At 39.3% G+C, this 24,801-nt stretch overlaps 2 protein-coding genes and 1 long non-coding RNA gene across 16 annotated transcripts in view; 2 read left to right on the plus strand and 1 right to left on the minus strand.

Moving 5' to 3' along the window:
* The window catches only part of Nudcd1 (NudC domain containing 1), a 46,993-nt gene extending 32,307 nt beyond the window's left edge, over positions 1-14,686 (minus strand). For 3 of the 5 annotated variants that reach the window (NM_001439945.1, NM_001130561.3, NM_001439946.1), the window contains 2 exon segments: positions 7,266-7,420; positions 14,501-14,686. In NM_001439945.1, the coding sequence (NP_001426874.1) occupies positions 7,266-7,420; positions 14,501-14,615 (270 nt within the window). In that variant the 5' untranslated portion in view covers positions 14,616-14,686. 5 annotated transcript variants of the gene reach the window in all.
* LOC148004784 (uncharacterized) lies at positions 13-13,220 on the plus strand. Of its 9 annotated transcripts, none has more exons than XR_015624794.1 (3): positions 13-95; positions 708-981; positions 12,984-13,220. It is a non-coding gene; the product is annotated as an uncharacterized LOC148004784 (long non-coding RNA). The 9 variants fall into 9 exon arrangements; XR_015624788.1 differs by having other exon boundaries at positions 24-316; positions 12,981-13,220; XR_015624795.1 differs by having other exon boundaries at positions 34-95; positions 12,981-13,220.
* Positions 14,687-14,929: 243 nt separating the features above from the next.
* On the plus strand, positions 14,930-23,743 carry Eny2 (ENY2, transcription and export complex 2 subunit). 2 transcript variants are annotated; one of them, XM_087559063.1, is made up of 5 exons: positions 14,930-15,008; positions 16,351-16,427; positions 19,224-19,294; positions 20,530-20,604; positions 22,055-22,314. In XM_087559063.1, exons 2-5 carry the CDS (start codon positions 16,360-16,362, stop codon positions 22,129-22,131), a joined length of 291 nt encoding a protein of 96 aa, XP_087415189.1. In that variant the 5' UTR covers positions 14,930-15,008; positions 16,351-16,359; the 3' UTR covers positions 22,132-22,314. The 2 variants fall into 2 exon arrangements, with proteins under 2 accessions (XP_087415189.1, NP_001124052.1); NM_001130580.1 differs by having other exon boundaries at positions 14,945-15,080; positions 22,055-23,743.
* Positions 23,744-24,801: the final 1,058 nt, after the last annotated feature.

The following is a 24,801-nucleotide window of genomic DNA, read 5'->3' on the forward strand; positions in this document are numbered from 1 at the left end:
ACCATGGAAACCAGAGTTAGGCTTCTCAAAACACCAGCCACAGGACTACCGTGAGCCAGCTACACCACTTCTGGACATACACGCCAAAACCAGAGGTACTTGCAAAGCCATTGCTAACACTGTCACATTAGCAAGGAAATGGAAGCAAGCTACATGTCCACCAGGTGAATGGATAAGAAAATGTGGAACACATATACAATACTATTTATGAAACTATGGAGAGAACTGGAATAAACTGTATCACAAGATAACTCAGGTGCAGATAAACATATCCCAGACTCCAAGTGTTTCCGGCTGGGAGTAAATATTGGTAAAGGTAAGAAACTAGAAAGAGACCCATGTGACTAGAGAAGGCTTTAAGGGAGTGGAGAGTAGGGAAGATGATCCAAGGAAGCAGATGGGGAAATCCCAATAGTGAAAGGTACAGCAGGCAAAGGGGGACAGAGAAGAGTAAAGCAGGAAGGAGAAGCAATCAAAACAAGATACAGACGGAAATTCGTTACTCTTCTAAGTTAATTTAAAAATAAATCACTAATATAAGAGCTAGTAGCATATGTAGCAATGTGGTGAAGATAGTGTTTCACAGAAATGTATTAAAGACTCATGGTCTAGTCCAGAGGTTAGCTCACTTTCTGTGTTTATACATAAAGTTTTATTGGAAGACACTCATACTTGTATTTTTACCCAATTACTGCAATTTCCCCAAGGAAAGCAAAAAGTAAATAGCTGTAACAAACGCCTATCAAGATTAAAATATCGAGCTCTGAAGACAAAGTTTGCCACCTCTGGTAAAGGAGTTTATAGCCCATTCCAATCTGAGCACTGATGGTATGATGGTATGTTCTGGCAGCAGGGGAGAGATCAAGTGCGTCTTAGATGAACTGGTGATCTACTGAGACTTATGTGGAGACCTGGAAGCAACTTGGTGACGATTAAGAGCATGGGCCACGTGGATGTGACCAGATGAAAAATATCTTCCAGGTAATGAACTGGCTTTCAGGACTGCACCAGTTTAGGACTGCTGGCTTATCACGCACAAAGACAAGATGGGGGAAGGGTACTATTCCATGACCACAGCTGCATTTTAAAGAACACGTATGAATGCTCACCTTGCTTTAAATAAATGAGAAAATTTGCACAAGAAATGAGTATTGGTGAGGACAGAGCAAAAATGTGGTAAGAAGACATTGCTAAGTTCCTTTGCAGTTTTTTTTTTTTAAAATCATATAAGCACTTTGTCTGCTCTAAAGTTACATACCAAACACCATGCCTTACCATGAAGTAACTGCTAAATAGATTTAAATGAGACAGCCAATTAAACAGATAATACTGTAGGGGCAGTACAAAGGAGGACACAAGGAGCAGAGAACAGTCAGAGTCGTTAACATATCTATGACTTGGTGGTGGCTCAGTAAATTAACATAAGGCATTTACTTGAAGAAATTTATGATACAAATAGATCAAAATATGAGAGAAGCAAAAGTGATCGATTGATTGTATGTTTTTATGACAGAAGTAAAATCATCCATGGAGGTATGGACCATGATCTCTACACTAACCAATATAAATCATAATGCTGCCATGTTTGGACATAAAACAGGAAATTCCAAATAAATTTTTAGGGAAAAGTATGGACTGAGCAACTGTGCTCAGTTGGTTCAGATACTTAGTACCTATGTGAAATCCGGGCACAGAGGTGCCTGCAATACCAGCACTGGGAAACAGACAGATGGGGGCTCCCTGGCCATTCTGTCTAGCCTAAACATCGGGCTTCAGGTGCCCTGACAGACGCTGTGTCAGTAAGGTAGGGAAATGATGGAAGAGCACCACTTTCCTCTTCTGAGTCAGTGCCTCACGATACGGCCTTGGCTGTTCTGAAACTCACTATGTAGACGAGGCTGGCCTTGAACCCACAGAGATCACCTGAATCCACGCTCCAAGTTCTGACATTCAAGGTGTGAGCCACCAAAGCTGGTGAGGAGCAGCATTGTGACATCAACCTCGGTGTGAACATGGGCCTGCGGAGGAGCACACCCTCACGCTGTGTACACCCACATGCACTTTTTCTTTTTAAAGAAATAGGTAAATGACAAGCACTGACTAAGCTTCTTGGGTTTGCTTTCCTCCTAGAGGTAAAAAAGAGAAACACACTAAAGAACAAAGAATCAGAGTACAGATTGGAAGGTCAACATAAAACTCAAGATAATTAAATATGAATGTACTGAGCCATCTAGTTGAAAGATTGTCATACTGGGTAAAAAGACTCAAGAACTAACTATTTTTTTTAAATATTCACTTTTTCCCCTTTTATTGAAAAAAGTGTCTGTTTTTCTCACATAGTATACTTGGTTATCGTTTCTCCTTCCTCTTCTCCTATTTCCTCCTTCCTCCCTTCCCATCCAGATCTACTGCCCTTCTGTCTTTCATTAAAAGGCAAATAGGCTTCTAAGGAATAATAATAAAATAATCATAGTAAGATAAAAAAAAAACATATGGGTTGGGGATTTAGCTCAGTGATAGAGCGCTTGCCTACCAAGCGCAAGGCCCTGGGTTCGGTCCTCAGCTCTGGAAAAAAAACCAAAAAAACCAAAAACAACAACAACAAAAACCATATTATAACTAGATATATAGACCAAACAAACAAGAGGAAAAAAGCCCAAATGAAGGCAGAAGACACACTCTCTTATTGCACTCAGGAATCCCTTAAAAACGCGAAACTGGAAGCCCTAACAGGGACCTGATGCAGACCTGTGCAGGCCCAGATGTGCTGCCTCAGTGTCTGCGACATCAGAGCAGTTTTGCTCAGGCTGCTTTAGAGGGCCTTGCTTTCTCAGTGTCCTCCATGCCCTGTGGCTCTTGTACTCTTTCAGCTTCCTTTTCCTCAGGGGTTCCTATGCCCTGAGGAGAAGAATCTGATAGAGATCCCTTTCAGGGCTGTGTGTTCCAAGGCCTGTCTTTCTGTGTAATATATAGCTGTAGGTCTCTGTGTTTGTTCCCATCTGCTACAAGGGGAAGCTTCTCTCATGATGGCTGAGCAAGGCACTGATCTATGAGAATAGTGGAATGTCACTAGGAGCCATTTTATGATTACTTTTTTTTTTTAAGGACAATGGTATTTGGTTTTATCCGAGGTCCCTGGGTTGAGGCTATCTGGTCTCACATTCTTGGTCACCCAAGCAATATCAAGTATAGGTTCCATCTCATGGAGTGGGCCATAAGTCAAACCAGACATTGGTTGGTCACTCCTTCAAGCTTTGTGTCACCACTACATAGCATATTACACAGGCAGAACGCCACTGTAGATCAAAGGGTTTGTGGCTAGATTAATATTATGTTTCTCCTTTGGCAGCATACAAAGTACCTTCCTATCAAAAGACATTAATATAGCCATATGGGTGAAGACTGTCTTTGGGCGCCAGCTCGACTTTCCCATGTTCAGTGAGTTCTGTAGGTGCTGTTTTCAGCAACAGGGACTTTCTGTCAATTTGTGGAGAGCAATCTAGTCTTGGCAACAGCCTGGGTTTATGGGGGTTCCCGAGGGCCCCCTTTGACTTACAACTCAATTAGATATAACCCAAGTTCCATACTAAAAGCATCATTTGGTGAAAAGAGATGGCCAGTTGGGTCTTTGTCTCCCCCATTACTTGGTGATTTGATCACCTCCATGTACGTATATATTTTAAGAAATTTCTGTTGTATTAGGTTTCTATACTACCCTTCAAATGTCCCTTAATTTTACCACTCTCTCCCAGTATTCCTTCCCTCATACCCTTCTCTCTTCCCAAGTTGATCCTCCCATTCCAGCCTCTACCATCCATATGCAACCATTTTATTCTCTTTCCCACTTTTAAGGAGATCTATCTGTCCCTCCTGGTCCCTTACTCTATGCCTAACCCCTGTGGTTCTATAGATTATAGTTTGGTTAACAGTCACTATCTGCAAATAAGCAAGTACATATACTTATCTTTCCCAATCTGGGATACCTCATTCAAGATGATTTTTTTCTAGTTCTATCCATTTACCTGTGAAACTAATGGTTTTATTAATTTAATGGTTTTATATATTTAATTAATATAATACTCCATTATATAAGTGTACCACATTTTCTTTCTTCATTCTATTGAGAGACATCTAAGTTGTTTCCAATTCATGGCTATTATCAATAGAGCAGCAATGAACATGGTTGAGAAAAATGTCCTTGCAGTAGGATGGAGCATCCTTTGGGCGCATGGACAATCGTCTCTAGTCACAGACAGATCTTAAGGTAGATAGATTCCCATCTTCCTGAGGAACCGCCACACTGACTTCCATAGTGCTTGTACAACTGCATTCCCATCAGCAATGGATGAGTGTTTTCCTCACTCCACATCCTTGCCAGCATGAGCTGTCAGTTTTTATTATCTTGGCCATTCTGCTGTGTGTAAAGATAAAATCTCAAAGCAGTCTGGTTTGCATCTCCCTGATGGGGAAGGATACTGAACACTTCTTTTAACGTTTCTCAGCCATTTCAGTTTCCACTTTTAAGGATTCTGTTTAGCTGTGTGTCGCATTGATAATTGTGTTAATTGTTTTCTTGATAGCTAGTTTCTTTAGTTCTTTACATATTTTGAAATATTAGTCTTTGTCCTAGTTAGGGTATTATTGCTGTGATGAAATACCATAACCAAAATAACCTGGGAAAGGGTTCATTTGGCTTATGTCTTCACATTACATTTTATCATCAAAGGAATTCAGGAACTCAAGCAGAGCAGGAACCTGGTGGGAAGAGGCCAAAGGAGTTCTTACTTGCCTGCTCATTCTGATTTCCTATAGAATTTAGAACTTCCCACCCAGGGATGGCAACACATACAATGGGCTGAACCATCTCCAATCAGTAACTAAGAAAACTAACTAACTAACTAACTAACTACAGGCTTGCTACAGTTTGATTAATGGAGCCTTTTTTAAATTGCGGTTTCCTCTCTGATGACTTTAGCTTGTTGTCAAGTTGACATAAAACTATCTATCACAGCCCTATATCAGATGTGTAGTCGGCAGAAATCTTTTCCCATTGTATACACTGCCATTTTGTTCCAAGGGACAATGTCCTTTATAGTGCAGAAACTTCAATTTCATGAGGTCCCATATATTAATTGTTGATATTAGTGCCTGTGTTAACTGTGTCCTGTTCAAAAAGTCTTTTACTGTCCCAGAGAGTTCAAGGCTATTGTCCAACTTTCTCGTCTATCAGATCTCATGTATTTGGTTTTATGTTGAGGTCTTTGGAGTTTTGTACAGGGTGATAAATATCTGGGTTCTTCTACATGTAGACAGTTTGAGCAGCATGGTTTACTGAAGATGCTGCCTTGTGTCCATATGTGTATGTACTTATGTCTGGGTCTTCTATTCTATTCTATTGGTGTCTGTTTTGTGCCAGTACCATGCTGTTTTTATTACTATAGCTCTATAGTACAACTTAAAATCAGGAATGATGATACCTCCTGCACTCCTTTTATCATTAAGTATTGTTTAGTTATCCTGGGTTTTTTGTTTTTTGTTTTGTGTGTGTGTGTGTGTGTGTGTGTGTGTGTGTGTGTGTGTGTGTGTGTGTGTGTATGCGTGTCCATATAAAGCTAATACTGTCTTTTCAAGATCTGTGAAGAATTGTGTTTGAATCCTACTAACTCATGAGCATAGGAAATCTTTCTATTTTGATATCATTTTCAATTTCTTTCTTCAAAGACTCAAAGATTTTATCAAATAAATGTTTACATGCTTTGTTAGTTATCTCAGGACATTTAATATTATTTGAGGCTACTATAAAAGGTACTTACCTGATTTCTTTCTTAATCTGTTTATCATTTGTATATAGGAAGGCTACTGATTTTTGTGATTTAAATGAAGGCATTTCTAAAAGGCAAATTCTTAGCACTAAGTGCCTACATTAAAAAAAAAGAGAAAGAGAAATCTAATACTAGAAACTGAATAACACACCTAAAAGCTCTGTAACAAAAAAAGAAGAAGAAGAAGAAGAAGAAGGAGAAGGAGAAGGAGAAGGAGAAGGAGAAGGAGAAGGAGAAGGAGAAGGAGAAGGAAGGAGAAGGAGAAGGAAGGAGAAGGAGAAGGAGAAGGAGAAGGAGAAAAGAAGAAGAAGAAGAAGAAGAAGAAGAAGAAGAAGAAGAAGAAGAAGAAGAAGAAGAAGAAGAAGAAGAAGAAGAAGAAGAAATAATCACACCCAAAAGGAGTTAATAGCAGGAAATAATCAATCACAGAATTATTATTGATAATCGATTCCTGAACTCAGAAAAACAGAAACAAATACAACAAGCAAAACAAACAACAACAAAAACAATACCAAGGGTCAATGGAACAAAGAGTTGGGTTTTTTTTTTGAGAAAAATCAATAAGATTGACAAACCATTATCCAAATTAACTACTAGTTATTTATGAGATACACTTTAACCCTTTTAAAGTAAAATAATACTGATATATTTAAAAAAAAACAGAAAACACACACTTTGTGTGTGTTCCTGTGCATATGCACATACAAGTACTCGTGTTTGTATGTACATGGAACCTAGAGGTCAACCTCTGGTGATGTTCTTCTAGCTCTGTCCACTACTGCAAGCTCCAGGGATGTGCTTATCTCTGACTTATCAGAGTTGAGACTACAAGTGACTGCTATCCCCACCAGGGCTTGCAATATAGACTCTAGATACAGAACTCAGATCCTGGTGAGGTTTTAGCACAGGCTTTCAAAGAACAATTAATGTTAATACTCATCAAATTATTCCACAACATAGAAACAGAAGGAATATTACTGACTGAAAATTTTCCCTGGGCCAGGATATCAGTTTTTAAATCAGTTATGACTGTATTAATATAAGGCAAACAAGATTTGAAGGCAAAACTATTTCTAAGACCTAAAGGGAAAAAAAAAAGAATATTTCATAATATAAAAGGGATCAACATAAATAACCAAACCTAAATGTTAACATAGTTCAAAAACATAGTGTAAACACCAACTAAAATGGAAAAGAAGAAATCTATTATTATATTGAGGATATACCATACAAGTGGAAATGGATGGGTGAAGGAGATTACAATAAAACAAGAAGATAAAAGTTATAACTGAGGTAAGCAGAAGGGAGCCTAACACAGTTTGATGACAGACTTCCACATTGCAAAGGTCTGTGCACCTTGACTACCTGGACATCAGATTCAGACATTAAAGAGTAAGAAAAACAGGATGAGCTCTGTCCTTACACTCTGCATGTGTCTCTTACCAGCATCACTGTTAAGTTCATAATTCTTCCAAGGTTATCAATGTAGTAGACACTGTCTTGGTACCAGGCATCACAGTGCAGATAATTATACATTCCAAAAGCATGCATGTGTTCCAATGTATACTGGTCATCCCGAAGTTTTACTTCTGCCACAGCTGAAAGACAAATATATATAAAAATATATTCACATATATCTATATGTATGTATAAATATAAACATAGTCATCAAATCTTGCATCTCAGATCATTACTTTCTGCAGAATGCCTACAGGGCACAGAAACCAGTCAATGCCAACTGCAGAGGCTACAACAGGTAGGGCTTTTGTAGCACAATCCTTTTCTTTTATTCATTTCTACAATTTTAATTACAAAAGTAGACATCTTATGGGCAAACAAGTGACTATTGATAAAGTGTTTTTATGCTTTTTAAAACATCTTTATCACACATAATGAAAAACATAGTGTCTTTATTGATTATACAGTTAGAAAATTGTGTATAAACACAAATAGGTAAGTTCAGCATCATACTCCATCTTTCCCAATTATATGAAATAAAACAATATCATAGTTAGGATGTACTCGAACTTTTCTATGTATAGAATACACTCTCACAACCAAAACATTAGCTGTTTTCCTAATTCTGAATTGGCAAAATATGGTCTCTCCTTCACACTGTACTATTGGTACAGTTCCAAACTCTTGCAGCTCAGGACTGCTCATGTTGTACAATTAATTAATGTTGTAACAAGAAATATTAAGTGTCACTGAGCCTACATGTTACATTAATATAAAACTTACTTTAATTCTATTCTCAATGCAACAATTTTCTTCTTTACCTATTTCTATAATTTGCATTCTGTTGCTATTCCAAATACCATAACCAAAAGCAACCTCAGAGAGGGAGGGGTTAATTCCAGCTTTGGCATCTAGTTTACAGTTCGTCACTGAGGGTAGTCAGGACAAGAACTCAAACAGAAACTGAAGTAGACACCATGGAGGAATGTTGTTGCCTTCCTCTGACCTGTGCTTCTGTATACATATACCATTAAACGTCTGACCAGGGGTGGCTCTTTCTAAGGTAGACTGGGTCTTCCCACATCAATCAACAATAAAGACAAATCTTCACACACAGGGCTGCAGGCCAATATGATATGGTCAATACTTCAACTGAGATGCCCTCTTCTGGAAAACTCTCAATTATGTCAAGTTGAGAATAAAAACCACCAAGAATATCATCTACTGTTAATTTTTTTCTTAAATTTTATTTTGTATATGTGTTCATGTGCACGAATGTATGGGTAGCACTTGCATGTCTAGTGCCTGTGGCCAGAAAAGGCATCCGATCCTTTAGACTGTGGTTACAGATGCTTGTAGGCCACCATTCAGGCTCCTGGCACTGAACCCTCTGCATGAACAATACATGTTCTTATCTGCTGAGCCATTTCTCCAGCCCCGCTTTTCCTAGTTTCAGTGCTTGCCTGAGTCCTGGCTTACATATTTACTCACTTATTTATTTAGCAAGTCTTTTAATAAGCATCAATCACACCAGTGATACATAAAGAGAACATACTCTACCTTCTAAGAACTTAGGATCTGGTAAGAAAAAGGATAATGGGCCAGGTGTGGTGGTGCACACCTTTAATCCCAGCACTCGGGAGGCAGAGGTGCATGGAACTCTGTGAGTTAGAGACCAGCAAGTTCTGTGTCTCAAATAATATATAACCACACCCCTCAAGCAAAGCAGAAGGGCACTAGTCAAACAATCATGTTGTAAAATAAATTTAACATAATTAAACTGTTAAACCATGAGGATATATGGAAGAGAACTGACCTACTCAGGAGATTAACAAAAGCTTTCCAGGACAGAGCCAAGAAGAAAAAATTAATTAAAGAAATAGAACCTTCCATAATATCCCTTCTAAGCAAAGACAGGAAAAAGGTGGAAATAAAAAACACGCATTCATACTAGCAGTCCTAGCTGTCCTGCCATTGTGATAAAACCCTAACAAAAGTAACTTAGGGAAGAAAGAGTATTTGTGTCACAATTCCAGGTCACCACCTATCACTGCTAGGGAAGTCAATGAAGAAACATAAAGCCACTATTCACATCCATGGTCAGGAACACAGAGAATCAATACACACTTGGTGTGAAAATTCATCTATCCCTGTCACTCAAGCCAGGGCCCAACCCATTAGATGGGGCCACCATATTCAAGGTATATCTTCCCATGGCAATTAAGTGAACTGAACTACAATAAATAAATTCATAATCAAAAGTTTCACAACCACACCCACAGGCCAACTTAAGCAATCCACTCCTTACTGTGATTTCCTTCTCAGGTGACTCCAGACTGTGTCAAACCACTACTAATTTGCAAAGTACAAGACTACGTACCGAGAACAGCTGCAAGTGAATGCAGCTGGAGAATGAGCACAGAAACCGATTATAAGAGATATCATCCTCATTTCTTCCTTTATAAAGGAAATAAGTAGGAATTCATAGGTTTCCAAACAGGAGAGTAAGGTTCAGATTTGAGTCCTGAGACAGTATGTAAAAAACATGATCTGGAAAATAGATTGCAGCAGAAAAGGGGCAAAACCATTAAGAAGCCACTGAGGTCACTCAAATGAGGGGGAGCCGAGGTCATCCAAGTGAGAGGCGGCTGAGGCTTAGAAACATTTCAGATGTCACAAGCAAAATCCTAAGATTATGAGCACATTGATGGGGCTGTGGAGACGCCTCCTTTAGTTTAAGGAAGTATTTATTTTTAAAAATATATACTCCACTAAATAAGACAGAAACAGTAACCAACTGCTGGTTTTCTAGCACCACTGTGTGGATGGAACTTAATAATGCAGGAAGCATGTCTGAACATAATAGCCCAAAGCAGCAGTGATATTAGACGATAAAAAGCCATAACTTCGGGGTTGGGGATTTAGCTCAGTGGTAAAGCGCTTGCCTAGGAAGCGCAAGGCCCTGGGTTCGGTCCCCAGCTCCGAAAAAAAGAACCAAAAAAAAAAAAAAAAAAAAAAACTTAAAAAAAAAAAAAAGCCATAACTTCTTTATCCAAACCAGAAGTTTCTTAACCTTTTCCCTATTTGAACATAACCCCGTTTAAAAAGTAAATCAAGGAAGATATAAGATGATGAAAACACCATCCATGATCATGGGCTGGATGAATTAATATTGTAAGAATGGCTATATCACCAAAATTATTCTATAGATTCACAGCAATCCTCCTTAAGATTCCCATGGCAATCTTTATAGAAGTAGAAGAACACAAAAACTCACCTGGAAATGCCTAAGACCACACATAAAGCAATTCTAAGCTGCCATATTACTGGAGGATTCAAATACCTGACCGTATTTTATAGACATAATAACAGAGAGAGCATGATGTCAGCATGAAGGCAGACAGTGAGACCAAACGAACAGGTGAGAGACCAAAAATCAATCCTTACAGCTATGACCACCTAAGTTTGCACAAAGGTGTTATACTGGCTAGTTTTGTGTGTCAACTTGACCCAAGCCAGAGTTATCACAGAAAAAGGAGCCTCAGTTGTGGAAATCCCTTCATGAGACCCAGCTGTAGGGCATTTTCTCAATTAGTGATCAAGGGGGGAGGACCCAGCCTATTGTGGGTGGTGCTGTCCCTGGGCTGGTGGTCTTGAGTTCTATAAGAGAGCAAGCTGAGCAAGCCAGGGGAAGCAAGCCAGTAAGAAACATCCCTCCACAGTCTCTACATCAGCTCCTGCTTCCTGACCTGCTTAAGTTCTAGTCCTGACTTCCTTTGGTGATGAGCAGCATGGAAGTAAGCTGAATAAACCCTTTCCCCCCAACTTGCTTCTTGGTCATGAGGTTTGTGCAGGAACAGAAACCCTGACTAAGACAGGTGTCAAAGATGTAACTGGAAAAAAGACAGCTTATCTAACAAATGCTACTGACAAATTTGTCACCTACTTGAATATGAAATCAAACCTGTTTTGGTTTTTAGGTTTTTTTGTTGTTGGGTTTTTTGTTTGTTTGTTTGTTTGTTTGTTTTTGGGGGGGGCTTTGGGGGGGGAGAGAGGAGGTGTCTTGTGTCCTCTGTATTCAGAAGCTGATTTCTGTGCCCAGAGATCTAGTTACAATCCAAATGATGGCACTGTCATGATTATTGAACTATCTCTTCTATCAATCTTTGATAAAGAATGTTCTCTAATTATCTCTGATTGGCTAATAAAGAGCTGACCAGCATATGACCTGGAAGAGAAGGCGGCGCTTCTGATCCCAGGGAGAGAGTCCAAAAAGAGAGGTGTGGGGGGGGGGGGAGGAAGAGAAAGAACTGTTCCTGAGCAGAGGGTCCAGGAGGAGTCAGGATGAGCAGGTGGCCAAGGGATTCGTCATGAGAGCACATACAGAACAGAGTAAGCCAGGAAAACTCAGACTGCAAGTTACACTGAACCTATGGCTTAGAAAGTTAGAATAGACAAAAATCTGCTCAGATATAGTGCTTAAAGCTTGTTAATAATCTTAATAGAACTTTGTGTCAATTATTTGTGTGGTAGAATGGGAACAGATAAGGCTCTCACCCCTAAATTACTGCCTACATTCACTCTGCATAAAAACCATTTCAAACTCCATTAAAGATCTTAATTTAAAACCTGAAATACTGAAATGGCTATAAGAAATTAAAGGGCTTACACTGCAAGATATAGGCAGAAAAAAACTTTGAACAAAACTTTATCAGCACAGGAAGTACCCATAGGAACTAAGAAATGGGATGATGTAAAATTAAAATGTTTCAGAACACCAAAGAAACTATTAACAGAATGAAAGGACAGACTACAGAATGAAAGCTCTTCAGCGGCTCTACTTCAGGCAAAAGGCTAATAGCCAACTATATATAACAACAAGAAAAAACTACAAAAACTAAAACACACCTCACTGCATAGCTTCCAAGTGCTTCACATCCTTACCAATCAGGAAAAAAGCTAATTAAACCTACTTTGAGATTCAGTGTCATGCATAAGAAATGAGAGGACAACATATACCGATGATCCCTTTTTACTGCTAGCGGAAATTTAAACTACTTATAGCCATTACGGAGATCAATATGGAGGTTTCTCCAAAGCCTATGACCCAGCAGCTATACTTTTGGGCATATATTTAAAGGGGTCTCTATCCTACCACTGAGATCTCTGTCCACTCACCTTCACCGCTGCTGTGTTCACAGAAGCTAGGAAACAGAATCAATCTAGATGTTCATCAACAGATGAAGGAATAAAGGAACACTACACACATACACACATATGAAATGCATTTACAGCTGTACAGAAAATGAAATTTGCAGAAGTAGACAGCTCTAATCTTGGCTGTCAACTTCATAGGATTCCAAATCATGTAGTGGATATGCCTCTGAGAAAACCTATGTGAGACTATCTAGACCTTAATGGGGGCAGCACCATTTTATGGTGGCACTAAATAAAGAGACATCGGGATGAGAGTAAGCATTCTCACTGCCTGACTACGTGTGAGCAGGGAGGGGGTTACACAAAGGCCCAAGGAAACCTGGGAATGATACCTGTTTAGTACCTTGATTTCACATTGACACGGAGTAATTGCTAACTTCCTAGACTTTCACTGTCCCAACTTTTAGCACTCTGGATCTATACCCTCAGCTAGGGTCTGCCAACAGCAGTTCCTGACTTGATTATTTAATTTGCTTTGCCCAGTAGAACATGTGGAAATTTGTTTTAAAGCCACTGAAACAGCATGTGCACTGTGACTTGACTTCCTGCAAGCAGCCTGTGGAAGACTCAAGTCAAGATCATCTGACAAATGCTGGAGCAAGCAAAGAGCCAGCAAATGGTGTAGATGGTGGAATCAGGATGACTAGACCTGCCTCGACCGGCCCGTACCTGAGCAAAGACACATGAATAAGCAGTGAGGAAGACCTGCTGACCTGCACATTTGTGAGTACCTTCTGGTTTGGCCCATTAGGGTTTGGTCCTTTGTGTTTTATTTCCAATGACTTGGCCAACTGAACATGGCGGGGTCATTTATTGACAGAAACAAAAGCAACAAAAATGCCAAGAGGAAAAAGAAGGAAGCTCCTCTCCTGGAAGCTCCTCTCCTCTTATACCAGCCATCAGTTACCAGCCTATCCTTCACAACTCAACTCAGTCATCAACTCCTCCTGGAAGCTTTACCAGATCTCCAGACAATTTGAGAAAGCATACTCCGTTAGACCATTTACACTTGGTCATGTTCCTACCTGCCCATACTGTAATAGATGTTTATTCCTGAATGAATTATGATATGTTAGGCACTCATGATTGTGCCAATCACCTAATCATCGTGAAGAAAACACAAAACAGGCCCACAATAATTACTTCTATACTTAAGAAACAAACTTAGAAAAACAAGCATTTGTTGGGCTGCTTGGTGGTATATGCCTTTAATCCCAGCACAGAGGACATCTGTTAGTTCTGGGCCAGTCGGGACTACACAGCAAGTGCCAGGACAGTCAAGGATGCAGACTCCTTTGTATCTATAGAAAAGATACACAGATAGATACATAGGGAATGCTTAATACATTATTGACTAACACCTCTAGATCACTATTTCTCAAAGTGCAACCCATGGAAAACGTGTATCAAAATCAGAATCTACAGAGGGCTGTATTTAAAAACACGAATCTCTGGACACTTTGGTTAACAAAACTACAATTCTTAACGTTGTAAAAAGGCGAATAGCCTCTAGAAAGTTACAAATAAATAAGCAAGAGCAGTAAGCGCACTAAATCACTTTCCCTCGATAAATTGTGGCGTTGTTCTATGTATCAGGATACTTAAAACTGCTAACTGAATGTGGAAAATTTTCTCTCCAAGAAATGTTTCTGCGTCAGAAGAAAAAAAAAGGTAGTTGGGGATTTTCCAAGGAGGTGTGGCTTCTCAGCGGACACGTTTACAAAAGGTGGTTTGGGAGGGAAGGACAACCTGAACCTTCGTAGCAAGGGCCAGAGATGTATGGGCAGAAAACATCTAAGCCTGAGCTACAGATGCCTAGGCCAGTCCACAGTCCCGCTGCTAAAGCGCGGAAAGAAATGGGGGCATCCTGGGGTCCCCGCGTGGACGGCCGCTCTAGGTGCAGACCGACAGGACGTGACTGGCTAGCCGGAGTGACAGAGGGTTGCGCCAATGGCAGCCTAAACGAGAAGGAACCGGGTGCGAGAGGGTGCCGCCGATCCCACCTGCATCAAGCTCCAGCTGGTAGCAGGGCAGAGGCTCGAGCGATAGCTTGTAGCCCTCGAAGCGGGGATCCAGCAGGGGTCTTTTCACCCGCAGGGAGCAATTAGCCGCCTCCATCGCGTTGCCGGATCCAAGCAAGAGAATCAATAAAGCTCTTGTTGAAAGGTTCGCGCTTCACTCCTGGAACTGAGGCTGGGAGAGCGGCGTGGTTCCCATCCCAGAGGACTCTGCGGCGCCACATCTTTTCTGGGAAATGTAGTGTCCGTGAGAAAGCTGACTCCGTTGCATGCTGGGGAATGTAGTGTTCTGACAACCGAACACTCGCCACTTAGCAGACTCTGGACTTCCCTACCCAGAGGGCCGAGCGACCAGAAGGCGGCCCGCGCTAGTTGAATTCTCACATTATAGGCAGGGTGGCCAGATCCCGCCCCGGAAATGCGTGGTCTAGCTTTCTGTGTGCTTAGGTGCCCGAGCTACTGAGGGTCTAAGTCCGGGCAGCTGAAGAGTGTGGTAGGTAACGGTCGTCAGCGCAAGGGTCATTTCGTCGCTGGGAAGGGACGGCCCTCGCCCGCGGTGATGGTGGTGAGCTATGCCCGTGGTCCTCAGGGCCGGGACCCGGGCCCAGCCCAGGCTCCTTTCGATGTGCTGTCTTTCGTTAGCTTCCCCGACCCGCGCTCGCGGGCCTGTAGGGCTCTCCGACAGGGCGTGCTGCTGGAGTTGGCCTGGAGCCAGTCTTCGCTTTGTTTTCTGGCTCCTCCCCTCCCGCCTCTCCAGCTGTCTCCGGCGTGTTTCATTTTCCCAAAGAATGTCAGAACTGGGAGGGATTCCCTAGCGCCCTTGTTTTACCAGTGAGAAAACTGAGGCCTTTAGGAATTAAGTGACTTGCCCAAGGTCACTACCCGTGGTTTTAGGGGCCAAGACGAGACGAAGTTTTGCTGTTCTTGGTATGGTACGGTCTAAACTTTTGCAGTTATTTTCAAAATGTTAAGCCCCAACTACAGAAGTAAAGCGTTGCCTAGTTATTAACCCTCCGTTCACCCGCCTCTTGGCGTAGTTCAACTCTGAAAATTCTTTATAGTCTGAGTTTTCATACAGACAAGACGGGAAATTACAAAAGTACTCAAGTTAGTGACATTAAGTAGGAAAACATTAACTTTAACCTGATTGTATCTTAAACTTTTAAGTGGCAAAAATGCTCTCATAAGTTAGCCTTGCTTTTTCCCTGCCTACACTGATTTTGGCATTGGTTGGCCGTTTTTATTTAAAATGGAGAATTTCTCAAAGACTAATTTGAAATTCGTGGTAGGGTAGCAGTTGTAATTCCCCATAAATTGTAATTGATGAGTAAATCACATTATCTTATTTCACTTTTCGTAATGCTGTCTTTTATTAGTGTGTATACTATATATGGCTCTCCCAAAATTTGAATGAGTTAGGGTGCAGAAATGAACAGTAGTCAGTTATTAATGTACAGTTAAATAAGATGGGACTCCTAGTGTCCAAGTACCTGACTTCACATTCTGTCTCTGTGCCTCAGTGTTCTCATCTGTAAAATGGAATTGTGTCATTAGAGCAAGTTTGGGGGGTTAAATTTGCTCAGTTTTAGGTACATAAGTTCTTAATGGTATTATGATAGTGTTATTCCCTTAAAAAAAAAAACAGTAAAGAGCTTATGAGGGATGGGAATTGGGAATCAGGAAATAATACTAAGAATAACACCATCTAAGGTACTTGAAATTATCATCCCTTCCTTATTGTAATGTTCAATGTGTTAGGATGATTGTCTAGAGAGGACTTAGAGGGAAACACTTTTCTAAATATTATGTATCTCAAAATGCATGTCGATGTCCAGGTTAGCAAGATGAACAAAGATGCGCAGATGAGAGCAGCGATTAACCAAAAGTTAATAGAAACTGGAGAAAGAGAACGGTGAGTAGTAAATTGTATCACTGCATTAGGTTTCACCATCTTTAATAATTATATCGGAGGAATTTCAAGTGTCAAGGGCCAAAGCATATCCAGAAGGAATTATAGAAAAGTAAAGATTATCAGAGTTTCTACTTTTAAGATCTATAATAGTTTGAATCAGCATTACAAGATTTGGAAGAGTCATAGACAAAGATAAGCAATAAATGACACTGCTAAAGCATTTGTAACAATGTGGAGAAGAGACAGCATAGACAGATATCTACAGCTGGAGAATGTTACCCAGGTTTTAATATAGAACTACTTTTAGTTACCTCAGGCTCTTAACACTGGAGCAGCATGTGCTCCATTTTCTGAAGGACTTTCTTGTTCCTCTTATTTTAATATTCAGTTTGTGTCTTCAAATTCCAGCTCTTGTATCCACTACCTACTCCATTAGCTTATAGTCCTCAGTGTAATCCATGCTCCATGACAGAAATATCTTTATATACCCACTCTATAATGCTATGATCATAACCTAATTTAAGGAGCAAATGTCTAAAGAAAGGGCTGAGAAAGAAACAGAAAGGCTTCCAGAGCAGTGGACAAAAGGAACGTATCTATCTACACAGGAACAGAGGAATGAATCTTTCCCATTTTACCTGGAGGGGTCTGAGTATATTTCAGTAATAAAAGAATTTCGGTCGCCTCGGGTGGAAGAAAATCAGTAGTTCCTTAGGCCACAGAGGGAAAGGATGGTCTAGGCAACAGGATCTGCAGTCAGGGCTTTGGTACCTACCTGATAATGCTCTGCGAACTGCAGAATATAGGAAAAGTGGGAGAGCTTGCAGCTGGAGCAGTATACAGGAGTATGGATTGTGGTGGAAAAATTCTGACTGTAGAAGAATACTGAATTTCAGAACTGTTATGACCAATGGAAGTGTTTAAACCCATCTAGTTAAGATACTGCAGATTGGAGGATTTTGTTTACATCATTGAGTCCAGGCACTTAGATATTATTGCAAGATGTGTCTTTTCCTCTCTCAGCTCTGCTTTCGTCTTTGTTGTCTTTATTCTCAAACAGGCCCTACCCACAGGTGGCAGAGATTAGCAGTTCCAAATTTACATTCCACCAGCTCAGAGTACCTATCTCAGCAAAGAGCCTCACTTGATTACCATCTTGCTTAGGTAATAGGCAAGTTATGCTCAGCCTTGCCCAGGTCATATTTCACATTATAAGAACCTTGTCCAGATTTATATAGGGAGAATGACACAATAGTGTTTGCTGGGTTTTTCCTATTACAGAGCAGAAAACTGAGTGCCCTGCTTACAAAAGTATGTGTTTCTGTCTTTATGTCTGGATAATGGGAATTAGTAACGATTTTTGGAAAGAAGTGACTAGGTTACATTGTCATTGTAGGGATACTACTCTGTCAGTGTGAGTGTAGATCTGAAGGGACCAAGACAGATGGTAGAAAAATGAGTGAGAAAGGTGATGGGGGTGAAGGTAAAAAGAAGCAAAAATGGAAAGGAGGACATACTTGTATATTTTTTCAAAATGGAAAGGAGAAACAGACCTCCATGTGAAGAAAGAGATATCAGATGCTGTGCTGGGGTGTGTGCAAATAGTATTCTTGTGCTTAGAGAATTACGGTTTTCTCTCTTATTCATGCAGTGCCTGTCATGTGCCATTCTCTGTTAGGTGTCCAGGATACATACAGTAAAGTCTAATTTCATGGGACTTACATTTTAATGGCAGGAAACACGTTCTAACTATGTAATGTGCCACATGGTGATTCAGAGTGCCGTGCTAGGGAAAAAATAAAGCATGGGATATGCAGGGAGGGTGACGTTTTAGACAGGAAAAATAAAGTATCTGATAAGAGATAAGGAGTATGGAGGAATGGGGGCTCTAATAGCCACAGTTTGAAGATAAACTTACCCAAGAAGAAAAGAAGTTAAAGGGAGAGGAGATAGAGGAGGAGGAGAAGGAATAGTTTATTGTCTATAATAGAGTCTCAGACCTTCTCCTTAGTCAATTGGGAAGGCACTGGAAGATTTTGAAGATATTATACTCAAGGGAAGAGGCAGGAAGTGGATGTAGTAAGTTAGGTCTAAGTTCAGACTAGGAAAGATGGTGCTTGAAACTAGGTACTTTTGACCGAGAAACATTTGAATTGTAGGTAAGCATTTTAAAACTGAAGCTGGAAGATTTACTCATGTTTTGGATATGTAGCAAGATGAAGGATAGCTCCAAGTTCTAAACCAACGAACCAGAGAATGAGATTGTTATTTTGAGGAGGAGAGAGTGGGAAAGGGATCGGGATAACCATACCACATAATGGGTTTCTGAGATAGTGGAAGAGTAGTGATTTGCAAGGACAGCAGATCTGTTTTCTTTAAGATGTGACATTTAAACCGAGAAATAATTTCAGCTAAGGGTTTTGAGTTTACACAAATAGGTATGGCAAAGGAGTAGCAGAATATTTTTTCTTGGTATCCTTAATTGGTACAGCATTTTCAATATTGAGAAAAAAGAAAATTCTGCTAATTAAATTACAGTTGCCATGTCATTGCTGCAGTATGGAAATGGGGCAGCTTAAGACTGTAGTTAGGAATGGATTTGGAACCTGAAGGACAAAATTTAGCTTTTGTAACATCAGAAAACTAAGTAATGACTCAGGATTAGACCGTGATTAAAGTGTGGGGATGGAGAGCAGGGAATTTTTAGTTGAACAGTTTGTACTAGTATATTGCTTTAGTCGTTCCTTCCTAAAGTATCTTGCTTCAATTAATTTGAAAACCTTTTTTTTTAAACAGCCTCAAAGAGTTGCTGAGAGCTAAATTAATTGAGTGCGGCTGGAAGGATCAGTTGAAGGCACACTGTAAAGGTAATCACTTTCACTTAGATAAACTGCTTCTGTTGCTCTGAACTGGGTTGGTTTGGGAGCCATTATAAGAAATTATAAAGCTTAGATCCTACAGTGTAAATCCTCAAGCGCCATTTTATGCAAATGGAAATTGAGTACTATGGTGAGAGTTTTCTTCTCAGTGATGTCTTTAGACTTAACTCCTGAATTTTAGGAATTGTTCATGTATTTTGCAATAATGAAGCATGAGTTCTGAAGATCCTCTAAGATCAAAATATGTACTCCTTTGTTTTTAAGTAGCATTAGTAATCCTGATAGAATTTTCCTTAATACAATAAGCATTTGGTGGTTGATAAATGTTAACTGTGTCATTTGTAACAATGTTGTCAGGGAATTAAACTTACTGTAGAAAATGTACAATGAGAGGGTTTTCTTTTCTACTTTTTTTTTTTTTTTTGGTAGATATTATTGATAATTGCACCTGCTTTTAAAATGAACCCCTTTCCTGGCTCAACTTTTGTTATAGTGAAATTCTAGGTATTTTTTATGAGTTTTCTTTATATTGCAATGTTTTCTATAAATAAAAATAATAGACTCTGTTTTAACTATAAGGAAACATTGTGACGCACTAATAAAAGGGAAACTGAAGTCATGCAAACCTTTAAGATAGCAGTTCGCTTTCCACTATGAATCTTCATCCCTCAGTTGTCTCACCGCTGACCAAGGAGTTGTTGTAGATACTTAAAGTTGTAAAGCAGCTAGCAGGGTTCCAGAAATGTTGATTCCATTCCCTTGTCATCTCCTTTGGTCCAGGCGAGAGAAGAGAACTGAGCACAGTAGCTCTACATTGGAATTTGGCTATAAAGTTATAAATAGATTCAAATGATAATATTTTTGTTTCCTTGATACACTTAACCATACTGTGATTACAGTAAACTGTGTTCAGGTCCAGCTTTTTATAAAAGATGGATCTGGCACTAACCAGTTGTAATGTACTCTAAAATCACAGCTCTCTGTTTGCTTAAGTTATTTAGTTGAAGTATAAACAGACTGTCTATAATCTGGAAATTAATTTGTTTCATTTGTAATTAATTATATGAAGCTATAAATTTTCATTAAAAAAGAAAAAAGTTTCCTCTTTTTATTTAAAGACCAATCTATACTCTAAAAACATGATTTTAACCCTTCCTCTATGAAAATCTTTCTTACAGATAATGATTTTAAATGATATGATTTGTTTTTTGCTTTTGCATAAGAGGTAATTAAAGAAAAAGGACTAGAACACGTTACTGTTGATGACTTGGTGGCTGAAATCACTCCAAAAGGCAGAGGTAAGGAACACAAAACTATCAGGAAACAGGCTTTTTGTAGGAAAGAAAAAAAAAATACCCTTTCCGAAATCCTGGAGTTGTTTAAGTGCACAGTTGCCCAGCGGTCTGGTGTGGCAGCCTGAGTCACACACGAGATGATAGGTGTAAGTCAGCACGTACAGTGTGCAGTCTCAGGTTGATTGCTAAGGCAGGTCACTTTAACATGAGGTCTTGGGGACATGTCACCTAAAGCTAGCATTTATAAACTCTGTGAGATATGGCATGATTCCACTTAAATATTAATAGTTCAGCATTTATTCCAGTCCTGAGTCATTGTCCTACTATCTCTTTCCTTATTAAAAATAAATTGAGCCTGTCTTCTCAATTGTGTAATTAAGAATTTGGTAATTCATGGTAAGACATATTTAAGACTTAGAAGTGAAAGCAGCTAAATTAGATCAGTTACAGCCACAGTCAAAATCATTTGAATATAAAAGTGTAAAGATTACTACAGCATATGGATTCCTGTTGAGAAGGATCTCTAAAGCCCCATGGTCCTTTTTCTTAAAGCTTGTTTACAGCTGAAAAACCTTTTCAAGTATGGCTCTGGAAAAATGTTTGTTCATTTTATGAATTTATACTTTAAGCTAGTTTTCTTTGATTTCTTTTTCTATTTTTAATTTGTTAACATTGTTTAGATATCATTTATTTAAGATGATCCTGTTTCTCTTTCATCGTTTTCGTCTTAAATATATTTATGTCTGGTACCTTGCCTATTGGCACCCAGTAAAATTGACTGTTTTCTGAGATTATAATTACAGCATTTCTGCCTTTGCCGTTCTTCCCTCCTAACCTCATGTGCCCCTCCCTGCCTCAGACTAATAGCTTCTGTTTAAAGAAGTTTTGTGAAGTTTTGTATACATATATAGATCCATTTAGCTACCACCTCAAGAAGGCTGGCTGTAACCCTTAATCCCTTGCCCCCAATACTATAAAAATCCTTTCCCACTCCCGGCAGGAGAGATGGCTCAGCAGTTAAGAGCACTGACTGCTCTTCCAGAGGTCCTAATTTCAATTCCCAGCAACCACATGGTGGCTCACAACCATCTGTAATGGGATCAGATATCCTCTTCTGGTGTGTCTGAAGAGGTCATATACATAAAATAAATAAATCTTTAAAAATAATTCTCTCTGACTCTGATGCTATTGCAGTCAGACTATCCCAGGGTGACTCATCAGTGTGGTCTAAGCAGATTTGTCAGTGTGCCTTTGCATTTTCAAATGGGCTTGTATATATCCAGCTTTTTTGATAAGCTATGTGTTTAGGCATTAGATGTTAAGTCTTATATTTTTTAATCCAACCGTGAGAGTTCTGTGAAATCCCTGTATTAGTAGTCTTTAATAAACCATCAAGTCCAATTCTCATGTGATCATTGGAGTCTTCACATTGACGTTTAATTTTGTATTTCAGCCCTGGTACCTGACAGTGTAAAGAAGGAGCTCCTACAGAGAATCAGAACATTCCTTGCTCAGCATGCCAGTCTTTAAGGGGGAATTAGAATGTGCTGGTCTGTGGATTTATTTCTGAAAGTAAAACTTGCCATAATTAGAAATTGATTTCCCAAAATAAAGTCCTTTTTTGTATGATGGTATACAGTTTTCAGTAATGATGTATACATTGTATTGATTTTTTCCCTAAATGTGTTATTTTAATAAATATCTCATGAATAAGCTTCAATTTTTTATTTTAAAATAAATGGGACTCTGTTTATTACTGATTGCCTAGAAATGTTGAGAGAAATATGCCAGCAGTTATTATAATCCAGTATTTATATGTGTCATTCTCTGTGCTAACGTCTGAGGCGCCTTTCTGGGTTGTCTACATATGGTTTGTTCTTTTGAATCCTCACATTGATAACTGTGATGCTCCACCTTTGTACTGTAGGTCGTCTTAATTTCTTACTTGTTACAAATTCTGAGGGTTAGGACTGGGTCTTACTTAATCTGTATGTGCCTTCCTTATGCTTCAAAGAAATTACCATCTAGTGGAAGACAGAACATTTGCAAGCTGGCTGCACACCACATTTTCTACTCATCTGAACTTTGAAAGCAGAATCTCTAAATTGCATCCCCATAAACTGAGGTCAAGAAAGAACTTTAATGGGAAATAATCTCTGCCAATTAGCTTTACTCTGACATCAATCAGGATTAACAGATCTAACGGACTCTTGTCTATTAATGTGACCTTTGACGCAGAGTGATTATGTTGACCACTTGGAACTTTGCATCCCCTTCCTCACACTGCTTCCTACCATAGGAACTTCTTTCTGGTATTTTGTGGAGTACTTTTTGCTGTATGTAACTATTAAGTAATGTTTTGTTGGACTTTATCTTGAGTCCTCTGACTAACAGTATGCTTTCCCTGGTTGAGTCCCAGGCAGTGAGTCTGACCATACTTCAGATATCAACAGATACATGTTGAACACTCACAGCCAGACTTATTTCTAGCCTCACTACCCATATACCCCAACAGTGGGTCTGCTTCCTTGGATATTTCACAAACACCTTTAAATGACCATACTTTAAGTAGTAAGATTCTCCCCTAATTACTACCCATGTTTTTATTCCTTATTCATTGGGGTTTCTCAGATGTAGATGACTCAAGATGAATATTAATGCTGTTTCTGAAGGTTGGAGGGAAGAGACTAGATTACTTCTGAAACACCCATAGTTTTGTGTTACTGCTGCTGATTGATTGAGGACCAGCTATAAACTTGGATTATCCTTTCTGGCCCTCCTCAGCCCAAGTGATTGCAATGACTCCTCCGTGCCTCCACTATCTTCCTCACCGTTTTTTCTGTGTGGCCTTAGGAAATTCAAGTCTGATCATTTTATTCCCCCACTTGAAATGTTTCAATACTGAATGAAATTCAAACTCGGCATGCTAGCTAGGCCCCTCTAAATCTAGCATGTATTTATCGCTCCAGTTTGTAAAATCCCTCAACATATTAAATTGTTCCATTCCTTGGTACCTTTCATCTAGGAAGCCCTTTAAGTCACCTTATCACTACTTTCCCTTCAAAGTTCAGATTGAGTTTTTAAATATTCTGAAACACCCATGGTTTAAATTCCTTGTCACTGATTTCTTTTTGGATTTTTGAGATAGGCTGTCCCTGTATAGGTCAGCTGGCCTCAAAGTCTGTCTCTGTGTAGCCCACAATGGCCTTGAGCATGTATCCTGAGAGTGGGGAGTACAGGGATATTAATACATCCGGAGGAAAGGAAACAAGTTCATTATATGGTTCTCATTTCTGAAAGATGGGTAAGGCAATGAATGAACTAAGGGAGGATTACAAGATCACGTGACAAAAGTCCTACTAAATGGGTACAGTTGAGAAAAGGGTTCATTGTCCACACAATGTCATCAGTTTAAATGTCATTGAGTCATTTACATAACTATATTTGGGTCTCTAGATATGTACACAAAATCTTGCCCAAGGTAATATTTTGTTTCAGTTTTATAATGTTCTAAAATATTGATAAGAATTTTCATTTTGTTGCCAATTATGAAAAAATTACTCTTACATGGTACACAGAAAATAGTAAAAATAAGGGGTAGTTCTTCATAATTCTGTACATAGAAACAAACCAAAAAGGCTTATAAAGATACTATTTTAATACCCCAAAAGATTTAAAAATGACATTTGGAAATTCCTTGACAATGAGAAAAATAGCTAAGTTGAAAATACTTTGTAGAAATTTAAGGTAAGAGCATATTTTTTTTTTCTTTTAGTATTATTGGGGCGGGGTGTTGTTTTGGGTTTTGGTTTTTGGTTCATTTTGAGACAGGGTCACATGTAGTCCAGGCTTCCCTGTACTTGCTATGTAGCCTAGGTAAGCCTTGAATTCCTGATCCTCCTACCTCTACCTCCCAAGTGCTGGGATGACAGGTGTGTGCCACCTCTGGGGCCCATAACAGCCTAGATTTAAAACACTGCTAAGACTCCCCTACCACCTTTCTCTTTGGCATCTTATAAATGTCTTGTAGATTGAATCTAGAATCGTTGGTATTTGTAAATAAATCAACTTTGTGAACATTTGTGGCTCTCATTGATTTATATAAAGTAGGAATACACTGAAATGTTTCCACTCTTTCACACTTAGTGTTGGAAACATAATACACTTGTTCCATGCCTATACTGGGTCCATATAATCATC

The sequence above is a fragment of the Rattus norvegicus genome, chromosome 7 (assembly GCF_021556685.1).
Source record: "Rattus norvegicus strain SHRSP/BbbUtx chromosome 7, alternate assembly SHRSP_T2T, whole genome shotgun sequence".
Classification (NCBI taxonomy): domain Eukaryota; kingdom Metazoa; phylum Chordata; class Mammalia; order Rodentia; family Muridae; genus Rattus; species Rattus norvegicus.

Bases quoted from the DNA above. Each gene is read 5' to 3' on its own strand.
- Eny2 (NM_001130580.1), top strand. The intron at 16,428-19,223 runs GTGAGTAGTAAA...TTTTTTAAACAG, and splicing joins GAAACTGGAGAAAGAGAACG to CCTCAAAGAGTTGCTGAGAG. The intron at 20,605-22,054 runs GTAAGGAACACA...TTTGTATTTCAG, and splicing joins AATCACTCCAAAAGGCAGAG to CCCTGGTACCTGACAGTGTA.